This window comes from Eschrichtius robustus, chromosome 2, assembly GCF_028021215.1.
Source record: "Eschrichtius robustus isolate mEscRob2 chromosome 2, mEscRob2.pri, whole genome shotgun sequence".
In the NCBI taxonomy this organism is placed as follows: Eukaryota; Metazoa; Chordata; class Mammalia; order Artiodactyla; family Eschrichtiidae; genus Eschrichtius; species Eschrichtius robustus.
The window spans coordinates 105,785,490-105,808,892 of record NC_090825.1 but is presented as its reverse complement, the minus strand read 5'-3'; the positions used below and the strand labels follow the sequence as shown (position 1 = coordinate 105,808,892).

At 38.2% G+C, this 23,403-nt stretch overlaps 1 protein-coding gene across 2 annotated transcripts in view; it reads right to left on the bottom strand.

The window, feature by feature from the left end:
- PRRC1 (proline rich coiled-coil 1) overlaps positions 1-21,465 on the bottom strand; it is a 44,089-nt gene extending 22,624 nt beyond the window's left edge. The window contains exons 1-8 of one of the 2 annotated variants that reach the window (XM_068535800.1): positions 21,313-21,465; positions 19,856-19,971; positions 16,745-16,880; positions 15,253-15,642; positions 12,831-12,991; positions 10,142-10,244; positions 7,736-7,899; positions 968-1,071 (exon numbers count right to left, since the gene is read on the bottom strand). In XM_068535800.1, coding sequence (XP_068391901.1) covers positions 968-1,071; positions 7,736-7,899; positions 10,142-10,244; positions 12,831-12,991; positions 15,253-15,642; positions 16,745-16,859 — 1,037 coding nt within the window. In that variant the 5' untranslated portion in view covers positions 16,860-16,880; positions 19,856-19,971; positions 21,313-21,465. The remainder of the gene's footprint in view (positions 1-967; positions 1,072-7,735; positions 7,900-10,141; positions 10,245-12,830; positions 12,992-15,252; positions 15,643-16,744; positions 16,881-19,855; positions 19,972-21,312) is intronic. The other variant, XM_068535799.1, reaches the window with a different exon arrangement.
- Positions 21,466-23,403: the final 1,938 nt, after the last annotated feature.

Genomic DNA, 23,403 nt, shown 5'->3' with positions numbered 1-23,403 from the left:
ACCTGCAAATCATATATCTGATATGGGGCTAATATACAAAATATATAAAGAACTCATACTACTCAACGGCAAAAACCAAACAATCCAATAAAAAAATGGGGAGAAGATCTGAATAGCCTCCTTTTCCAAAGAAGACATACAGATGGCCATACGTGAAAAGGTGCTCAACATCACTAATCCTCCAGGGAAATGCTAGTCAAAACCACAATAAGATAACACCTCACACTGTTAGAATGGCTATTATCAAAAAACAAGAAATAACAAGTGATGACGAAGAGATGGAGAAAAGGGAACCCTTGTGCACTGTTGGTGGGACTGTAAATTGGTACAACCACTATGGAAAACAGTATGGAGGTTCCTCACAAACTGAACTACCAAATAATCCATAAAATTCACTTCTGGGTATTTAATCCAAAGGAAACAAAAATACTAACTCAACAAGACATATGCATCCCCCTGTTCACTACAGCATTATTTCCAACAACCGAGGCAAGGAAGCAACTTAAATGTCTGCTGATGATAAAGAAAATGTGATTTATACACACACACTCACACATATATATGTATGTATATATACAATGAAATATTATTCCATTGAAAAGGAAGGAAAACCTTGCCATTTGCAGCAACGTGTATGGACACTGAAGTCATTAAGCTAAGCAAAGGAAGTCAAATAGAGAAAGACATACTGTATGATCTCACATGTGGGGGGGAAAGCAAACTCACAGATACAAAGGACAGATTGGTGGATGCAGAGGCGGGGGTGGGGAGGGGGAGTAAAATGGATAAAGGGGACTAAAAGGTACAAACTTCCAGTTATAAAATAAGTAAGTCATGAGGATATAATGTACACCATGGTGACTATAGTTAATAATACTTTTTGTACATTTGAAAGTTGCTAAGAGAATAGATCTTGTAAGTTCTCTAAAAAAATTATAACTATGTTAAAAAAAAAAAATCCTCTTACTTGTCAGGAAGCAATTCTGCAATGAAGTTTTCTACTGACACAGCAGTCTGTTTTTCATGGATCACTCCAGTTCGACGCAAGCTATCTATCCGTTCCTGGGCACCCTGAAACAGTGTACGTTAGAAACTATTTTAAATTATTCGGTTTCAAATATACTAATTTATGATTGTATAAGTAATATGTGTATACATTTATACACAAACACATATATACTTATTGTAAACATGAAAACAATACAGAAGCATAGAGAGTAAAACGTGAAAAAGCCCCATTGTATTCCCCTCAGTACTAAGAGTCTGCAGTGCATCTTCTAAATTATTCCTATACGCATTATTATTTTGGTTGCTATCATGAAATGGATAATTTTTATATTACATGTTCTAATTGGTTATTACTAATGTAAGGAAACTATGTGCTTTTTAATGTTGATCTGGCAAGAGGCCATCTTACTAAATAAAAATCATTTATCAATTCTAGTAGCTTTTTAGTTGATTCTCTCTTGAATTTTTCTAGGCAGGCAATCATATCAATAGCAAATGTTTTTTCTCTTTCTTCTGATTCCTTTTATATACAGCCTTTAAAGTTTGCACCAAAATGACAGTTATTTTAACTACAAACGTATGCATTACATCAAAGCTTATTCAAGAAAATTAGTACCATTTATGAAACAAAATTGAGGGGCTGAGAACACTATATAGATAACTCAAAATCATGAATTAAATATATACTTACTGCAGAAAACTAAAAGCTGGATTAATGAGGACAAGGTTGTTGTTTACTACTTTTATTTGAATCACTTCATAAAAGTGATCATGAATGATATGATGAGAATGTGTTCAAAAAGCAAGATAAAACTATTTCTGAATAAAACTAGTCATGGATAATACCCCTATTTTTATCATGAACAGCAGAGCTAAGCAGTGAATGAGATTAAGGGGTCAATTCTTCAAATGAAAATTAAGAAAGCTAGGATACTTCTAGAGACAACTGAATTTATTTCAGAGACAACTAAAATAAAGAAGGGACAACTGTATGAGAACATGTAGGCCAATTTGTCATTAGCTTATAAACATGAAAGATGAAAGAAGATATGAGTTAAACTACAATAAAATCAAGCTGTATTTTTGCTTACTCTTGTATCTCTGGTACCTAGCATAGTGTCTAACCTAATAGGCAGCCAGTGAGAACTTACTACATGAACAAGTGAACAACGGAAAAACTAAGGGCTTCTGAAGGCCTATATGGCTAATATTAGGAATCTAAAGAGTGTAAATATGGCATCACCAAATCTAATAGTGAATGAGGAGATCACTGTTGAATCTGAAAGAAAATACAATAGCTAAGCTGAACTTAATTCTTTGTACTGGATAATGTAAATCTGTTCCGAAATCTGGGAGGAGTAAAATAATTCCCTCCTCCCAAAAGGTAGTTATGTCTAATTTTTACTATAAAGAAGTTTAAATAAATGTTAATTCAGTAAAAAACTATTAGAGGATTAGTGGGATGTTTAAGAGATTCATCTGCAACTCTTCAAAGGTGCTATCTCAGCTACACACTACAACAAAATATTCCTAGATTTTATGCTCCCAGGAAGCAGAAACTAAGTTGGTTCATTTTTTGCTATCCTACAGCACAGGGCTTTATACTTCATAGGGTTCACAAAATATTGAACTGAAATTAATTAGCACCTATAAAAGATAGGATAATGAGTTAGGTAGACAAGTGTAATGCTTGTTTTTGTTTATGGAATCCAGAAGAGAAAATGAAGAGGGGGTAAATCAGCCTCTCTCCTCCTCTGACCACAACATTACTTAAATGTGGCATCTTTTGGCATCACAGAGACACTTTGATATTAGTCACTACCAATGTTTTGAGAAGGGAATTTTAACTTTATTTTTCAGCAGTGTAGGGGATCAAAAATTAGGTAGTTTAGAGGCCACACTGAAGTAACTGTCTCAGAACTGAAGTAAGATGCAGAAATGCCTCTAGAGCTTATACTAAGCAACTTGGTTCAGATAATCAAAATTCCATGCTTCTTCATAAATTCTTACAGATATAACTGCATTTTTCTTGAATATAAGCTATAAAACAATGGTCACAAATATAATTGGCTTTTCAGTAAAATTAATACTTGGCATTGGAGAAGTTTCAGAAGCTTCCTAACTTTAATTACAGCTGATTTATTTCCTTAAACAATTTCATATGTTTAAAGGAAAACTTAAGTTTAGTTCAAAAAAGACATTCACTTCAAATAAAATCTGATGGGGAGAAAAAAATCTGGGTTGAAATTTTAATATTCTACATTATTTTCTTTTTGTTAGTTCCCTCTACTGTTTCTGAAAAAAAACAAACAGCTGGGAAAATTACATATCACTTTCCTATATATATCAGTTTCAATGAATTTTAATTTTAAGCTTGTATTAAAGATTGTGGAAAAGGAACACTTTTCTAAATTTGAAGGGCAAAAACCAATACTAAAACAAACCTATCAACTACTAATAAAAATCACAATATAAACTGAACTATTAATATTCAGAAAATAAGATTTTTCTTACAGAAAAAAATCTCCATCAGCCTTTCAAGTTCAGTACCTACCGATATGAAGTATCTTTTATGCAATGATATTTAACATAAAATATTTAAGACTCATGTTTTAAAAACCATGAAATTCTGAGTTATGTTCCAAAAATCATGTGGTGATCTATCATCAGAAATTATGAATGACAACTCTATCAGTTTTTTTATCAGTTTTTTTGAGAACAATTAGAAACCACAGGACTTGCAAGAAGATTTTACCGAGTCATTATGTCATTTGCATTCTTAACATCTAAAACATTATTTTGAATTGTCCCTTCGTATGACATTCAGGAGGATTTTAGGTTCCGAGGCAATCAGTGGGTGAGCGGTATATCTTTATTTTCTAATGGGAGAGGTCAGAGCTTATGAAGAGGAGATGAGAAAGGAGATGGCATGTTGACTCCATTACAAGTATGTATTCAGGCAGAAAATTTTAGGAAAGAATACGTATGGAAGTTGAGGAAGGAGAAGCTGAGTTCCTGAAACCTATCTGGGTCTACTTGGACCCTGTAAAATCTTTGCATGTCACCAGAGGTACTTATACACAAGTCTGAAGACCACTGCTTGTTTGATGGTAAAGGTACTATCAAAGTATAGCAACAGGTGGGCAGCTAGAGCTCTGTTAAGGGAAAAATCTCTATTCTCATAAGGCTGACATGTTGTTAAACCAAAATTCAGAACAGATCCCAGAGTGAAAACATCTTCTGCATTAGACTGCTTACTTGAGGAAATAAATTATTAATTTTAAAAGTTTACCCTAGCACTTTAAATTCTATTCTTTGGGGTTTTATACCAAGATATCTCAATAGGACTGCTAGACATTCATTTTAAAGAACATGAAGCACTATTCTAAAAGTTTATATCTGTAAATGAAACAAAGATCTCTGCTCTTGTAGAACTTAATTCTAGTGGGAAAAAAAGCACTAAAAAATAAAAATAACATAAATGTAAATTATATGGTAAATGAGAAGATGCTGGATGCTATAGGAGAAAGATCAGAGGAGGGTTAGGGGATCAGGAGTGCAGGGTAGGGAGGTGCAGACTGCAGTACTGAACAGGGTGGTCTGGACAGGCCCTACTGTGGAGGGAAGATTTTAGTGAAGACTTGAAGGAGGTCAGGGAGTCAACCAGGTAGATATCTGAGGAAAGGGTGGCTCAGAGAGAGCTGTGAAAGGCTGTGAGAAGAGAGCAGCCTGTCAGACAAGTGCAAAGACCTGCAAGGAGGCCAGTGTGGCTGGCGTGGAGTGAGCAAGGGGGAAGACCGGTAGGAGACGAAGCCAGAGAAAAGCAGAAGGCCGCTGGTGCAGCCACTGTGGAGAACAGCATGGAGGTTTCCTAAAAACCAAAATAGAGCTGCCATATGATCCAGCAGTCCCACTCCTGGGCACATACCTGGAAAAGATGAAAACTCTAGTTCGAAAAGATACATGCACCCCACTGTTCATAGCAGCACTATTTACAATAGTCAGCTCATGGAAGCAACCTAAGTGTCCATCGACAGATGAATGGATAAAGAAGATGTGGTGTGCATATATGATGGAATATGACTCAGCCATAAAAAAGAATGAAATCATGCCATTTGCAGCAACATGGATGGACCTAAAGATTATCACACTAAGTGAAGTAAATCAGAGAAAGAAAAATATTATATGATATTACTTATATGTGGAATCTAAAAAGATAGTACAAATGAACTTATTTACAAAACAGAAATAGACTCACAGACATAGAAAACTTATAGTTACCAAAGGAAAAAGGGTGGGGGGATAAATTAGGAATTTGAGATTAACAGATACACACTACTACATATAAAAGATAAACAACAAGGACCTACTGTATAGCACAAGGAACTATACTCAATAACCTGTAATGCAAAAGAATCTGAGAAAGGATACATATATACACATATATGTATATATATATGGTATAACTGAATCACTCTGCTGTACACCTGAAACACTGAAAATCAACTATACTTCAATTTCAAAAAAAAAAAAAAAATAGAAGGCCAGTTCAGCCAGGCCATGTGGGGCTGTGGCAGCCTTGGTAAGGAATTTGGATTTTACACTCAGTGAAATATAAAGTTCTGAAAAGAATAGTGAAATGGTTTGATCTTGTGTGTTGAAAGAATTACCCTGGCTACTCTGTTGAGGATAACATATAGGGCCACAAGGGTAGAAACAGGATGACCTGTTAGGAGGTGAACCCAAGATTCCAGCAAGGCTTTGTGGTGGCTTCACCCAGGGTGGGAGCAATGGAGACAGTGACAAGCAGTCAGATGCTGGATGTATTCTGAAGGTACAGTGAACAAGATTTCTTGATGAACTGGACATGGGTAACGAGAGAAGTCAAGGATGACGCCAAGGTTCCTCATCTGAGAAAATGGAAGGACACAGCTGTCATCAATTGAGATGGAGAAAGCTGCGGCGGGGGACAGGTTGGAAGGAAAGAAAAGCAGTTGAGTACTAGACATGATAAGTTTGAGACATTCAAGTAAAGGTATTAAAAAGGCAACTTTTATATTAACCTAGTTTACGTGAGAGGTCTCTGCTGGAGACACAACTCGAAACTGTCAGCACACAGCTGGTATTCAAAGCCGTGGGACTGGCTGAGATCACGAAGAGAGTGAACGCAGATGAAGGGAAGGAGACCATCAGGAGGGTGGGGAGAAAAGGAGGAGCCAGCAAAGGAAGCACAGAGGAATTAGTGAGGCGGGGAAGAAACCAAGCGTGGCATCCCCAAAGGCGAGCGTAAAAGACACTACAGAGGAGTCTCAAAGCCAGTGGCAGGTCAAACAAGATGCACAACATTGGCGACCTTGAAAGCATTCTCGGTGGAGGGGTGAGGGTGAGAGCCTGGCTGGGGTGGGTGTAAGAGACTGAAGAGAAGAACTAGAGATAAAAGTGTTGGCAACTCTTTGCAAGTTTTGCTGCAAAACAGAGCAAAAACCTAAGGTTGGAGGTGATGGGGAAAGTAAGGTAAAAAAATTTGTTAAGGTTCTCTTTGGTTTATTTTTGTTTTTTAAGGTGGGAGCAGTGTTTACATGCTGATGAACTGTTCATTTGTTTTTGCGTGTTTGTATACTGATGGTAAAAAGTGTATGAGAGGGAGGGCAGAACTCTTGGAACTTTAACACTTAGCACGCAAGAGGGGGCCAGGTCTACTATGGTAATGGGATTGGCTTGTGTATGTGACAAATTTTTTAATGGTAACAGTCCAGAAGACAAAGTATACGATATCCAAGTGGTGCTGTGAGTATGCAAGTGTGTGAAATTTGTTTTCAACATAAGCCATTCTATTATCTGCCACTATAACATAGGGATTATATAGGTATCTATATTATTATATTATTATAGGTATCTATAGACTTATATAGGTATCTATAGACTTAATCACAAGGTCTTCTTCCCTCACTACCAAAAACTATGGCAGTGTCTTCCTTTGGTAAGTGCATTACTACTGGTAATGTAATTTAATAGGTCTCTATATGCTGATGAGACCTTGGCACACTCTGGTTATATACAGCCTTTGTGCCTATAACATGCCAGCTAGTCGGGTCTCTAAGGCAAGGTAGTTAAAAGGACAGGGAAAGGGAAGACTCAAAGAAAGTAAGTTAAGAAAACTTTCTGGATGAGTGCTGAGTCCCCTGGCCAAGTACTGGGTTGGCCAAAAAGTTCGTTCGGGTTTTTCCATAACAGAAAATACAAGGGAAAAGGGGGACTTTGCCAGGTATATTTACAACCTGCTTACTAGAACCCCATTACTACTCTGGAAACTTCCAAATATATGAGAATCCCATAAACCATGAAGAAATACATAAAGTGTAAAGTATTATTAATAGTGATAGTAATAAAAAGCTTACGGGATTCAAGGGATATTATAATTTCAGTAATGGATTTAAACGTTAATACTGGGTTAAGAAGATCTCTTTTAGGACTAAAACTGCTCTCTTTCTGTGCTCTTGGCATGTGGTTCCTCCCCTCCCCCGATAATCAAAACCTACTTTAGGTTTCTTTAAATTAAAACTCCACTGTATCTTCCTAACACTACAGATTGTCTAATTAAAAACCAAATCAATATTTCAGTATGTAAAAACCCAAAAGCTCCATATAGACCATAGGATTATCATCAGAAATTTTAAAAAATGAACTGCCAGCTACTATATCCTGAAAAAGATGCTCTATTACTCACTTTTAATCCAGCTGCATAGCCCACTGGTTGTGGAGCAATGCTGGACTGCCCAGCTTCCCCTATCACCACAGCTAAGCCAAAGACCTCCTGGAAGGCATCTCGGACAGCGGCAACTTTTACTTCTTTATTTGAGGTCACTACAATGTCCAGTTCACCTCCAGATTCTACAAACACCAGAAGAAAGTTTCAATTCCAAATTAAAATAATGAAATTCTCATAATTACTACCATGCACTAACATTTTATTACATAATTACTCTTAACCTGGCAAAACAATGCAAGCTATAGATTACCTTTTTATTGGCTGAGGACACTGAGGCTCATAAGGTCTCGCCCAAGGTAACACAGCTACTCAGCGATGATGTCAGGACTCAAATCTAGGTCTGTATCTTTTCACTACACTGCCTGATGCAAGCAGACACATTTCACCCTGTCATCTAATAGCATCTTACTCTGAGATTTCTCAAGAAAGCTGTTTGTACCGTGAAATATTTTGCCCTAGAAACAATGCTTTTCCTCAGTAAGTATCTTTCGGAACAGCTGAAAATATTTTCCAAATATTTGGGCTTTTTATTACGGATTTCTTTTTTCCTGATTGAAACAATGTTCCACAGATCTCGTCTTTACTGGAATTTCTTAAATTATTAAATCCTATAAGCAAGGGTTACCATAGGAAAGAAGAGGAAGACTGTATCCATGTGGGACATATCTCTTAACCCTATCTAGCTAAGTACTGTTCCATTAGGCTTCAGCTCAAAGATGACTCATGCCACTTTTAATGATTATAAAGGGAGAGCTAATCAAAAAAACGTTGAAACTGTGTTAAAGTCCATTTCTAATAGTTCTTGTGCTTTCCTGATACATTTGAAATTGTTATGGTGATTTCTAAAATATTTCTATAAAAACATGGTAAGTTTTACTAGGGTTTTGTTAGATCCAAATGGTCTCATTTTTGCTGCCTGTCAATAGCTTTTTCACACTCAGTATTATTGCTTTTTATAGGTGATTAAGCTTATATGTTATTATATCTTCTAATAATAGGAATTTCATTTTGTATCTTTTCTCTCCCCGTTTTATTTTCCTTTTTCTAGATGTCATGCAGAGTACTGGCCTGAGAAAAGTGTTTGGTTTGAGTCCTGATTTTATCACTTACTAGCTTTGTTACCTTGGGGAAGTCACTGAGCTTGTTTCCTCACAGAAAAATTCCTGCCACCTCACAGGGCTTGCTCTAAGGATTAAATAAGGTAATTGATTTCATCATCCAACACAGTACCCATAAAAACAACAAGAGCTCCAAAAATACTAATTCCTTTCTTTTCCTCACTAAAAATAAGAGCTTGTGAAGAGAAGAACATATATACTGCATTAATTATGTCAAACTTGATTATTATGAATATATGAAATCAGTATATATGGTAAGGTCCAATTTCTAAACCCTGGCAATTACAAACACAGAGAACAATTCAGCTGAGTTAATTCTTTGATTCAATTTTCCACTTAAAGGGAAGCAAAGTAGCTAAGTGTTAGCTCCACCAAGTTGTGTGACCTAGGATAATAATAAAGCTCTCTGAACACAAGTTCCTCATCTAAAACTTGAGGAAAATAACACCTAGCTTGCAGAGCTCTTATGAGAATTAGTATCTGGCAGATCAAGCATTTAATAAATGGTACTTATCATTATTAGGTCTTGCCCTTTGACATTTACTAGACAATTACCAACAGACTCAAGACTTATGAAAGCTACTGACTTTTTATTGCTACTGAAAATCTCTGTTCAAGTACCTGGTGCATAGCTTTGGCCGCTAAATTGTTATCTTCAACAGAATTACTAATAATTGGTCACAAATCCTGCTAAGAGATTAGGTTATTTCACTTACTGGATATGTACATAAAAAATTAATCCTCCAGTTAACCGTCTGGAGGATTCTTGGTAATGAGGGTTCAAAGGTGATTAAAATAGCTTTCCCAACAAACCTAGTAATGACATATTATTAGTAAATTAACAGCCTATAAAAATTTTATTCCTGAGTTACACATAAACACATTTAATTAAAATAAATAACTGGAGAAATGTCAAAACCAAATATGAACAAAGCAACACTTCAAATGTCAACAATGAATGGTAAAATTCATATAAAGCAACACTAACCATATTCATAATTAAAATCAGTAAGTATACTAATAATTCAAATCATTTTTACTCCTCCAAAGTTCATTCTGGGAAGTTTTCAAAATTTATTTAATGGTGGCTAAGAAAAAGATGAATTAAAAGTATCAAAACCAAGACTGACAATCAATGTAAGAATATAGGAGGATTTTCACTAATGACAAGACCTGCGGGATTACACTCTGGCTGACACGAGCACATACTTTATGTGGCAGATGCTGCTCTACTTTAAGTACATACTGATATATGGAGCCATGCCAGGGTCCAGCGTTGTAATCATGCTTTCTACTGAATGTTTTGTTTTATCAAGCACAGATTTCACCATAGGGTTGCCAGCCACACCCTGCACAGAACAAATTCACATGTAAATACTCATTCTAAGCAAAGAATACCATGATTACCGGATGGTGAGGAAAAAAAAAAAATTGTTTTTAAGTTTCCAATGCATTGCAGAGCTATACTTTTGTAAAATATAAGAAAACTAAGGTTATGGCAATGTCAAATTGCTATGAAATTTCAAAATGCTTCCTCTCAATTTCTCTTCTCATCTCATCATAGAGTGACAGCAATCTACTTACCCCACTTCGAGCAACACTGGCCTAGGAAGTAGGTTTATTGTATATATATGTGTGTATGTATATATGTTTATTTCATTTCTATGTATACGTATATTTTTATTTCATTTCATTACTATTTATTTATTTATCTATATAAAAGACTAGGCAAAACTTGTCCATCAAGGTCCCAAATAAAGATTGTAATTGGATGTCTCTGAAGACTTATATTTTGTTCCCTAATATAAAAATAAAAACAGTAAAAACATTTCTTCTCTTTATTTCCCAGAACAGTTACTTATTACCTTAATATATAATACTCTGTTCTATGAAAGTTTCTTTTTTCCTACTTCCTATTTGTTTTGTTCCCAAATTCTCCCTTTTAATAAAGCCAGACCTAGTCCTCTGAATTCCTAAAACCACACTATTAGACAGAAGGAACCAGATCTGAGTATTTCCTTCCATCTATGCTTCTCCCACAGTCGAAGAGGCTTAAAGATGGCATCTGGCTAACAGGCCATGATTCCACCTGTCCCAACCTACCATTAAACTATGGTGGTTCAGAAAAACAGATGAGTTCAGAACACTGATATTTAAGACTGTCCACCCATCTTATGCTGAACATTAGAAGAGTTATTTACAAGATCTGTAGGGTTGAACTGAGTATTACAACTGGTAACTGACATGCTGACACATGCTCTTAATGAGGAAAAGAAGTGACAGTCTCTACATAAAGAAGACCTTTAAAAAGCACAAAATGATATAAAGAAGCAAGCTTAGAAAAATGCCATCTTTCTGATACATAAAACTCAAACGCTGTAAATCAGTTTAACCAGCTACCAATTTAAAAATACGTTTAATATGTAATTAAATTGCAGCCAAACCCTCAGAATATTGAGGGGAACTTGACAAAGCGATTCCAAAATTCATTAAGAAAAATAAATAGAAAAGATCAGCAAAGAAAAATTTTGACGAGAAAACTGCAAACTTACACAACCAAATGCTGATCTGCCTTTATGAATGCAGAGACTCAGAACTGACTTTTCTATCTGACTCATCTATGAATCCTCTTCACCCCCACCTCAGCACAGAGTAGGCTTTCAATAAATATTAGTGTTAATAAATAAACAGTTACAATAATTAAAATAGTGTGGTACTGCTGCAAGGACAGGCAGAGCAGTGAAATAAAATACAGAGCCCAGAAACTGAGGTTAACACACAATTTAGTAACTAAGGTAAAGGTAACATATCAAATCACTGGGATATGATTTTGGAACAGTCGATTAAGTGGTTGGAAAAAAATTAAGTTTGACTTCTACCTCATATAATATAGTAAAGTAAGTATCAGCTATATCAACTTGGTAAGTAAAAAAAATGAAACCACAAGAAAATTAGAAGAAATCATAAAAAAATAATTATCATATAATGTAGTAGGTAAATGTCACTTTTAACATTTAAAAAAATTGAAAAAAAAATTGATAGAAATGACTCCCCAAAATTTAGAAGGCTTTGTGTCAATAAAGCATAATAAAGTTGAAATGTAAGATAAAAATGGAGGCTACTGCAACATATGATAGCATATAATAAAATATTCTTCTTATATTAAGAGTTATCAATTCATTATAAAAGAAAATCATCCCAATTCAAAACTGAGCAAAGAACATGAATATAGACTTCACAAAATAAAATACAAATGGCCAAAAATCACATTAAAAAAAGTTCAAATTGAGTAACAAAGTAATGCAAATTTAAACAAGGTATTATTTTTTTGCCTATCAAATTAGAAAATACTATATTTCAATTAATAAAATCACTGCTGGCAAATGAATGACGTTATGATGTCATTATGACGTCATATATCTTGGTATAACCTTCCTGGAGAGCAATATGTATCAGTAATTTTTTTAAATGCTCACACTGACATTTACCAAGAATTAACTGATAAAACAGAGATGCACATAAAGATTGGCATACAAGAGTGCTCATCATAATTTAATAAGAATTACAATTAGAAAACGCCAATAACAGATAAGTGAAATAAAACATGGGAAATAAATGCAATGACATGTTGGGTAAAGCAGCCTGAAGAATTTTATAGCTGGGAAGATGTTCATGATACACACTAGGTAAAGACAAACAAAAGACACAAAATTGTGTCGTGTCACTACTCCAGTTTGCTTTTCACTAAAAAAGAGATACATTTACATAGATATGCGCATCCAAAAGGCAGAGGAACTATAGAAAAAGTGTAATAAGAATAAAAGGTATTTTAATTTTTCCTTACACCTCTTTCTATTTTCAAAATTCTCTCTAATGAATATGTTAGTTTTATAATTAAAAAATTAAATGTGATTTTTAAAGTAAACACCCCTTACCTTAATAAAACCCCAGAGTCCACCAGCAGATGCTTCATCCTGCCCTCTACCAATTCTAGGATCTTCTTGCTCCTCTGGAAAAGTGATGGCTGATGTGGTTCCAGTTCCCTGTGCCAGAGATGTCAAACCAGCTTGCTGAGTAATGGGAGTTGGCAAAATACCTAGTTAATGGCAAAAATGTTAATATATGTAATTTATTCCATAAACTATTTCCTATAAAAAGAAGATACAACATATGAGATGAGTAGTTCAAAACAGCTTTAATAATGTAACTATATACTCAGGCATTTCAACACTGAGATATGAGCTCAAAGAATCACCTAAACTTTTATAAAATATACAAAATTCCAAAGAAGAAATTTCTTTCCCTCTTCATAAGCTTACACCAAGTGCCCTGAAAATGGACAGAAAATATACATCCTAAAGTACTTCATGTTTGCCTTATGAGCACTTGGATGCAGCTATAGTCTGAATCTCTTTAAAGCATAAAAATAACTGATATGAGCACTCAAGCCCATCATACAAAAAGCATGTAAAAATTAGTAAACATATCCATATACCCTATTTTAACTCAAAAAAAAAATTCACATATACATACACATGGGTGTCATACTTGTACTCTTGAAAAAATTTTATTTGTTAAGGTAGACAAGCCAAGTTGGATTATAAAATCACAACAAAATTGTTTCTTTTCCTAAAATGAGAAACAATAGGCAGAATATGACAGGATGAAGTTTTGATATTGATTTCCAATAACCATTCCAGGGAAGTCGAAAAAGTACAGGCGTAACTGACCTAGAAAATAAAATAGTCCAATTCCACCAACTTATGGCACATACACTTATTTGTTTTTGAACTTTTACCTGGCTAAATAAAACTACTCCCTGGACCATTCAGTCCTGATAATTTTTTAAGTAAAGCTTTAAAATACTCTCAGACTTCACCTTGATGTCTCTATAACTGCACAAAATGTTAGGACAAAATTTTCGAATTCTGTCTGCCATTCCACATACTAATCATGTACTAAGTTTTATATCATATAAAAATCATATATTAAGTAACATCAGCTTTATTTTAATAATTTAAATGAAAATAGGAGGCTCTGGAGATCAAGGAAAAGGGAATGAAACATTCATGCACAGTAACCGGACCCCTCATACACTGCTGGTGAGAAAGTAAAATGGTGCAGCTGCTTTGGAAAACAGTCTGGTAGTTGTTCAAAAGTCAGCAATTCTGACATGCACCCCAATGTTCACAGCACAGCACTATTTACAACAGCCAAGACATGGAAGCAACCTAAATGTCCATCGACAAATGAATGGATAGATATATATATACACATATACAATGGAACGTTACTCAGCCATAAAAAAGAATGAAATAATGCCATTTGCAGCAACATGGATGTACCTAGAGATTATCATACTAAGTGAAGTAAATCAGACAAAGACAAGTATCATATGGTATCACTTATATGTGGAATCTAAAAAATGGTGCAAATGAACTTATTTACAAAACAGAAATAGACTCACAGACATACAAAAAAACCTTATGGTTATCAAAGGAGAAGGAGGGGATAAATTAGGAGTTTGGGATTAACAGATACACACTACTATATATAAAACAGATAAACAACAAGGACCTACTGTATAGCACACGGAACTCTACTCAATATCTTGTAATAACCTATAATGGAAAAGAATCTGAAAAAGAATAGATATAGATATATGTATAACTGAATAACTATGCTGCACACCTGAAACTAACACAATGTTATAAAGCAACTATACTTCAATTAAAAAAAAAAAAAACCCTCCAGGAAAAAAAAGTCAGCAATTCTGCACCTAGGTATAAACCCAAGAGAAATGAAAACATGTTCGCATAAAACTTTGCACACAAAGGTTCATAAAATCAGTATTCACAATAGGCAAAAAGTGGAAACAACCCAACAGTGTATCAACTGATGAAATGAATAAACAAAACATGGTATATCCATACAATGGAATATTATTCAGTCTTAAAAGGAAGTTCTGACACATGCTACAACATGGATGAATCTTGAAAATATTACACTAAGTCACAAAGGACACATATTATGAGTCCATTTATATGAACTGTTCAAAATAAGCAAATTCATAGAAACAGAAAGTAGATTAGTGGTTCTGAGGGCCATGAGGATTGGCAGGAAGTAGGGAGTGACAGCTAATAGGTATGGGGTTTCTTTTGGGGTGATTAAAAGGTTCTAAAATTGATTTTGGTGATGGCTGCACAACTCGATAGATACAGTAACAACTATTAAACTGTACACATGAAAGGGTTGAACTGTATGTGAATTATACCTCAATAAAGCTGTTTTAAAATAAATAAATAAAACATTCACCATAACCACTTGTTTCAAAGTATCAGTGGGAGAGAGAATTACCTGTCACCGGAGGTGCAGAAAAAGATGGCATCAGGGGTGTCTGGGGAGCTCTTCCTGCATGTCCTCGTGTAATGTCATAGGCTGAGCCGACAGAGAATCCTGATGTGGGAGGACCCGAAGCGGAGGCAGATAAGAGAGTGTTTGGGGCAGAAGTGGAAGGTGGGAAGTGGGATAAAGGAGGGTTACTGAAGGCAGCAGCAGTTGGTGGAGAAACATGAGGTGGTGAAGAGGTAATGAGTGGAGGACCAGAAGGAACCGGTGAAGGAGGCACAAAGGGCAAGGGTGGCGAAGGCCTCACAGGAGGCAGGGACTGCTGAGGGGTGGAGTACGTGTGTGGCGGCAGGGGCTGCACAGAGGACACGCTTGGAGAAGAGAAAGCGCTGGCTGCAGCTAGAAAAAGGAGGGCAGGAAAAAAATGCGTCACTGAAATGTTTTTCACTTAGTTTTCAAAGTGTCTCATTACTGCCTTCTTGGAAAATTTCAAAATTTAACAGACCCTATCCCAAGAGTTATTTTTAAATGTGTGATTTGAAATATACGACTATGACTGAGTGCAAATGACTTTCAACTCCCATCAGTAAAAGCAGCAGCTATGTAAAATTAAGTTATGGTATTGCAGACCTTTGTGTTTTTGTTTGTTTTGATGTGCTTTTAATAAAATAAAGCCGTTTTTCATCCCTGCTGATATGAGCATAAAACCTCACAATTTAAGGCTCAAACTTTGGTCAGAAGGTTAATCACCACAAAGTCACAGAACATTAGACAAAGCTAACACATACTTTTTAGGATATCTCTGTCATAACAAAGATGATTTCTAGTCAGTATGAACATAAAGAACGAAAGTTAAGATAAAGCAAAACATATGTTTTCTGTCTTCGGGCTTAAATTAAAAAAGGCTATCTCCCTTCATCCTGGCAAAGATTACAGAATTTTTAATATACAGGCACACCTCATTTTATTTTGCTCCGCTTTACAAATTGAAGGGTTGTGGCAACCCTTGTGTCAAGCAAGTTTATCAGCACCATTTTTCCCAACAGCATTTGTTCTTTGTGTCTCTGTGTGACATTTTGGTAACTCTCACAACGTTTCAAACTTTTTCATTATTATTATATTTGTTACGGTGATCCGTGATCTTTGATGTTACTAATGCAAAAAGATTACAACTCACTAAAAGCTCAGATGATGGTCAGCATTTTTAAGCAATACTTTAGCAAAGTTTTTACTTAAGGTACGTACATTCTTTTTTTAGACATAATATATTGCACACTTAATAGACTACAGTATAGTGTAACCATAATTTTTATATGCACTGGGAAACAAAAGAATTCATGTGCCTCACTTTATTGCAATATTCACTTTATTGCAGTGGTCTGGAACTGAACTCACAGTATCTCTGAGGTCTGCCTCTATGCCTTTTTTAAATGACTCTGAGAAAAGATGACAGTATCTTGACTATCCTCAAAACATACTGACGCTAGACAACTGCACGTACCTAAAGGGGCTGGGGGGGAAGATGGCTGTGCCGCTGCGGCAGCGACAGCCAGTCCCACTGAACTTGGTGGAGGAGTCCCAGGTGGTGTTGTCTCTATTCCACTCTCTTCCATCATTTTTCTTCAATTACGGTAAAACTGTAAAAATATTAAAATGTAATAAATATTACACAGTAATAAAAAGTATATTTTTAAACCTTGTATAGTTAGAGAATAGTTTTTTAAAATAATCAACAGACAGATGTCTGTCTTTACTGTTTATAATGCCACTTATCTCCAGGTGAAGGGTTTGTCAAAATTCCTAATAGTCTGTGAGAATATTTAATGTGCAAACAATCTGAGACATTTTCATACACCTACTCCATTACTGAGAAATAATTTTACGTTAACTAAGTAATTAATTACCCCATATATTTCAAACAGTAAATTACTAATTTAATTTCTGCCACATGAATGCATGGTAGATTTATATCTAGATTCCAGTCACTATTACTTTTAAAATAAAAATAAATTACTTAAAGTATTCTTGAAACACTTCCTCTCTCCTCATTAAGCAGTGTATGCGGGCTACTCCTGTTAACAGTAAAAAAAAATTCTTTACTGTGCTCGATTCCCAGGTTTTCTTAGTTTACATTCTAAAATGTGCCCCATAATGGCTAAATGATATGTCTCGGGTTTTAGAAAAGTTAACTGTAGCAAAAATGCCACTAGATAGCATTTCGACCTAACAGTCAAAAATGGGTTACAAAATGTGGGAAAACTTCCTTAAAAATTACAAATTTTCAAGCCTGCCTCAAGTATAAAATCAAAACTTCTAAACCTACCAAGTAAGTATTTGAAGTTTTTACTCATTTAACAAATATTCAGTGACAGTCAACCACTTGCCAAGCACTGTACTGGTGCCTCTGGAAATACAGTGTAAGCAAAACAAACGGGATACTTAAAGTCCAGTCCGGGAGACAGTCAAACAATAAGAGCAACATAACAATGAACCACAGCCTGAACGATGTGCTCTGAGAGTAAGGACAATTCTGCTCGCTGGGAATACGGTTTTGACTTGCGGACAGAAAAGGGTTCCCCAAGGAAGTCACATATAAGCTGAGATCTGAGGGACAATCAGAATTTAATTAGGCAAGGGAAAGGAGCTAAAGAGGGCACATGCCAGAAAAAGTGAATATAGAGAAGGTATAAAGGCCCTGGAAGGCTGAGGGACATTGACACATTCAAGAAAACGCATGCAGCAAAAAGCAGAAAGGAATAATGAGGACCGGAGACATGGACAGGAGCTCAGACTGTGCTGAGACGTATAAGCCAAATTAAAGAGTTGGGTCTTTTAAGAACAGAAAGTCACTGTGGGACATTCAAACTGGGAATGACATACTGGGTCTTTTCACTTTTTTGAAGAAATTTCAGATTCACAAGAAGATGCCAAAATAGAGCAGACTTCATGAGTACCTTAAACCCAGTTTCTGCCAATGATGGCAGCCTACGTAACTAGACTACGGTGATAAAACCCAGGAAATTAACATTGGTACAATGCGAGTAACTGAACTACAGACCTCATTTGGATTTCACCTGTTTTTACATTCACGTGTGTGTGTGTGTATGTGTAGTTCTATGAAGTTTCATCATATGCACTGACTCATGTAGCTACCACCACAATCAGGACACAGAACTGTTCCATCACCCCAAAGAAACTCCCACATGCTGCTCCTTGGTCACACCCTCTCATCAACCATAAGCTCTGGCAACCAACTGTTCTCTACCATTTTCTCATTTCATGACTGTTACATAAATAGAATCATACAGCACACAACTTTTTGAGATTGGCTTTTTTCACTCAACAGAATGCTCTTAAGATCCATCCAAGTTGTTGGATATATCAATAGTTGGTTCTTTATTGCTGAATAGTATTCCATTTTATAGTTGTACCACTGTTTGCTTATCCATTTATTTGTTGAAGGACATTTAGGCTGATTCCAGCTTTTGGCAATTCATATTTGTGTTCTGGAAAAATTCCTCTGACCACAGTATGCAGTTTGTGCCATAGGGCAGTCAGAGTAGATGCAGAGAGACCATTAAGAAAGATATAGAAGTAGTTCAAATAACATCCTAGGTTAGTGATTCTCAAATGGGGAGTGGAGGAGGGTGATTCTGCCCCTCTCCCCCCCAAGGGTCCTTTGGCAATGTCTGGAGACATATTTGGTTGTCAGAACTAGGGGGTATTACTGGCATCTAGTAGGTAAAGACTGGGGATACTGTTAAAAATCCTACAATGCATAGGATGGCCCCCACAAGAAAGAGTTATCTGGCCCCAGACTAAGGTGATGATAGTGGAGATGGAGAGAGTGGATGGACTCAAGAAATGTTTAGGTGGTTAACACTCAGTGATAGACTGGATATGGGGTCCAGGAGGGGGAGAGGCATGACTTGCACAACTGGAGAGATGGTGGTGCCATTCAGTAAGGCAGGGAACACTGGAGGAGGTCAAGGTGTATGTCTGACATCTTGGGAGAGGAGGGATTATGCAGTATTTAATACTGCACATGCTAAGTTCAAGCTCCTTGAAACGTCCAAGTACCGCTGACTTGGTCTGCAGCTCAGAAACCACATAAATGTGGGCTTCATCAGTTTACTGATAGTCTCTAAGAGTCATGTGCTGAAAAAAGATTATCTGAGAAGACCAAGAGAAAAAAGAAGATGGCCCAACGAACCCTTGAAGACGAGCCCAGGAGAAAAAAAAAAGCCTGCAGAGAAGAATGAAAGACCAGAAAGACAGGAAGAAAACCAGGAGGCTGTGGTGTCCAAAAGCCAGAGTGTTTCAAGGTAGGAATGGGCAACAGTATCAAATGCTACAGAAAAGACAAATAGGATAATATATGAAAAAGTCAATGGATTTGCCAAACTGGAGATAAAACTTAGTGAGAGCCGTTTCCATAGAAGGAGTGGGGATAGTGGGGATAGAAGCCAATTTCAACTGGACTGAGGTGTGAGGTGAAGCAAATATGTACAACACTTTCAAAAAGTTTTGTTGTGAATGTAGAAGAAAGATCTATGGCAGTAAGTAAAAAACAGGTATCCAGGGAAGCAAAACCCTTTCATTCAATACTTACAGACGAAGATAATCAGGGACAGAATGGCCTTCTGAGGACTTTATCACTCCCTGACAAAGCTACCTCTTTTCTTCATCTCATTTCTCCACTGGTTATTCATCTTCCTCCTACAGATGCTACCAATTCTCATAGTAATTAGTAGAAGTCATATTTAAAGATAAATATTAATGAATGTATTTGCAAAAGAACCTGTACAATGAATACAACCCATAAAATGGAATAATTGGTCAATTTCTGTCTTTAAAAGCCATATGATTTGAGAATTGGCTTAATGACAATATTGGGTAAATTTTGGATGCATAAACATAATACCTTCTACTAAAGAAAAGCTCCTGTGATAAAAGTAACAGCAAAGTGTCAGAGTTGGTAAAGGTTCTAGTGCTCATTCTCGACACAAAAAGTATATTAATGTATCAGCATTAAAGAAAAAGTGATGGAAATGGCTTGGAAAATTGAGTCCTCAGTCTCTGGACCGACCCTGATCTTCCAATTTGCTTGTGTCTTGGTTCTTCAGTTAAAAAGTAGGTGGCTACTTATAAAGATACAAGAAATGGAATAATGAAGGTTTGATAAACGTAAAAGCTCGTTGAAAGCGATTATTATTGTTGATTACCGGTTCAAAAGATAGTCTCTACTACCCTTTAGTGAGCACTGCTGCAGGAAGGTCTGAGTTTTGTCTCTGCATTCCCACTTCTTATCCCAAAATAACTTCCATAAATGTTCACTGACAAAATAGCAGCTGTACAGGGAAAAGACTGGAATGCCACAATGTGTCACGTTCGCAGAAATGTACATGTTGTCTCTTAAAATAACTACTTCGAATGACAAAAACTCCCTTGGATTGGACAAATTCTGCCAATTTAGAGCACGAGCTATCCGGCAAACTTGCCCCAAGCAGTTCCCAGGAACGAACAAAGAGACAGCGGAGTGCAAAACCCCTCCGGAGCGGCGCTAGGCACCGATGGGGGAACCCACGGGAAAGGAAGCTACATCCCATTGCCCGTCCCCATTTGTTGACCTAGGAGTCTCCCAGGCGGTAGCGGCCTCCCCGCAAGCTCTGCCACGTCTCCAAGAAGGGCTGGGCCGAGCTAAGGTCAATGGGCTCCTGCCTCGTTCTCTCCCCTCCGGCCAGCGCGGTGGAAGGTGGAGCCAAACAGCCCGGGGCGCCGGCGTCGGTCCCGGAACTGGAGCAAAGTGCCGGATAAGACCCCCGGGCCGCACCCACCGTGTAAGCCGCGGCGAGAACGGCTTGCCTCTCGAGGCACACCCTGAACCCTGCATGCACCCACGGCCCGCGCCCGGAATGCACGACGGCAGAGCTCCCAAACTACCCTCGCTCTCGGGGCGCCTGCCGGCCCGCCCACCTCGCACCACGGCGCCCCTGGGCGCCGGTTTGGGAGCCCGCGTCCCATCCGGCCGCCCGCATGCACCCGCGTTACTGCCAGGCTGACGCTCACCTGCGGGCCGGAAAGAGTGTCTCCGTGGCAGTGAAGAGTAGGAACTAGAAAGGCCGAGCTGTAGGACTACGAGAAGACGAGCAAGATACGGGCAAGAGCTCGCCGCGCGCGCCCCCACCTCCAAAATGGCCACCGTAGGTGCACGTCCCTGCGCTGCCACGTCTGCCGCGCGCCACCCCGCCCCGCGCCTCGCCCCGCCCCGCGCCTCGCCCCGCCCCGCGCCTCGCCCCGCCCCGCCCCGCGCCCCGCCCCGCCCCGCCCCGCCCCGCCCCGCCCCGCCCCGCGCCGCCCCGCCCCGCCCCGCGCCTCACCCCGCCCCGCCCCGCCCCGCCCCGCCCCGCGCCCCGCCCCGCCCCGCCCCGCCCCGCGCCCCGCCCCGTCTCGCTCGCCCGGAGCCCCGACCCTTGGCCGCAAATTAAACCTGCTGGAGTACTTGGGGCCAAAGATCCTCCTGCCCGCAGGGCTGGGTGCTGCCCAGCTCTAGGAGCATTCTCTAGCAGGATTGCCCAACCTTCCACGCCGCAACCTCCGTACGCGAGAATGGAACCCTTGCTACCGGGTGTAGCTCACTTACTCTGTGCCGTGGCCGCCCACGGGGATGACGATGAACCAGACCGGGTCGTCCAGTCCAGTCCCAGCCTCCAGGAAGGACCTCGCTCCAGAAACAGGAGACTTATCCTATGTATTTTCAAAGATTTCCAGATAATAGCGGTTGCATCAAGCAAGAGAGATATAATGGTGGCAGCTACCATGCTGATTTCCCCCCCAAAGTTCATGTATTACACATTCTTTTTTTTTTTTAATGGAAAACCAAAGATTATCCACTTTCTTAACCTTACGTGCTGCACTTAAAACAGTTCCTGAAAGTCGGTGCTCAATAATGTACACTAAATAAATCAATGAATAGAGTTCAATGGAGGAATATAAAGAATTTGCAATCAGAAGTCCTGTTTAGGTCCAGGAGTGCCCTAATGCCACTTGAGCAGTCATGGGACCTTGTACAGGTCACTTATTCTCCCTAAGTCTCCATATTCCATCTGTAAGATAGGAATAATATTGTTTGCCATCTCTAATCAAGCAGGTAACAGAGTTAAAATAAGACATATGAAAGCACTTTTTAAACTGAGCGGTAAACACATGAAAAACTTGTTTTTATTGTTCCCAAATTCCTTCAGGAACTCATTTGTAGATTTAGCATTAATATAATATCCCGGACTTGACAGCTGAAAGCATTTAAAAATACCAATACCTCACTGAAGTGTTAATACTATTTAACTATGCCCTAACTTCAGACAAAATGATTTGCAGCTGCAGTGGGTTGTTCCCTTTGGCAGTGACTCTTATCCCACCCACTGAGAATGTGTGTAGATGGCTGTCTCGGTTACTCTCCAGAAAGTGCTGTTTGGGTTGGTGTTGAAAATAGTTACCATCTCTATCCTCTTTGGTCTACACCCTTAATAGCTATAAGAACTGTTCCTTTCTTCATTCATTCAACAAATATTTATTAGTGGCTGCAATGTGCTGAGCGTCAGTACCGGAAATGTAGCAATGAACAAGACAGACAAGATCCTTACACTGAGGGAGAGGCAGATCTTCTCACAGGAGAGACAGGCTATGAGCAGGAAAATAAACGAACTAAGTACTGTTTGTGAGGGGCACTTTGAGGAAAGTCAATAGGGTGATTATTATTGACAATAATTGGGGTAGGCCACTTTGGATAGGACAGATGTGCAAGGCTTCTCTGAGGAGGTGCGATTTGAGTAGAGATCATAAAGAAGCAGCCCTGTGGTTCTCTGAACAGAAGGAAGAGCATGCAAAGGCTCTGAGGGAGGGTGACTGGCACATTTGCAGAACAAGAAGGAAATCGGGACTGAGAGGGTGGTAAGAAATGAGGTCAGAGAGATAGCCGGGCCAAATCGTAGCCAGCCTTGTAGGCCATCTTAAGGCCTTTGGGTTATATTCTGAGAGAAATGAGAAGCAGGTGGAAGGTTTTGAGCAGAGGAGGGACAAGACTTGACTTCAGTTTTAAATCATTCTGATTGCTGTGTGGACTGTAGGCAGGTGCAAAGACTAAAGCAGAGTGATCATAAT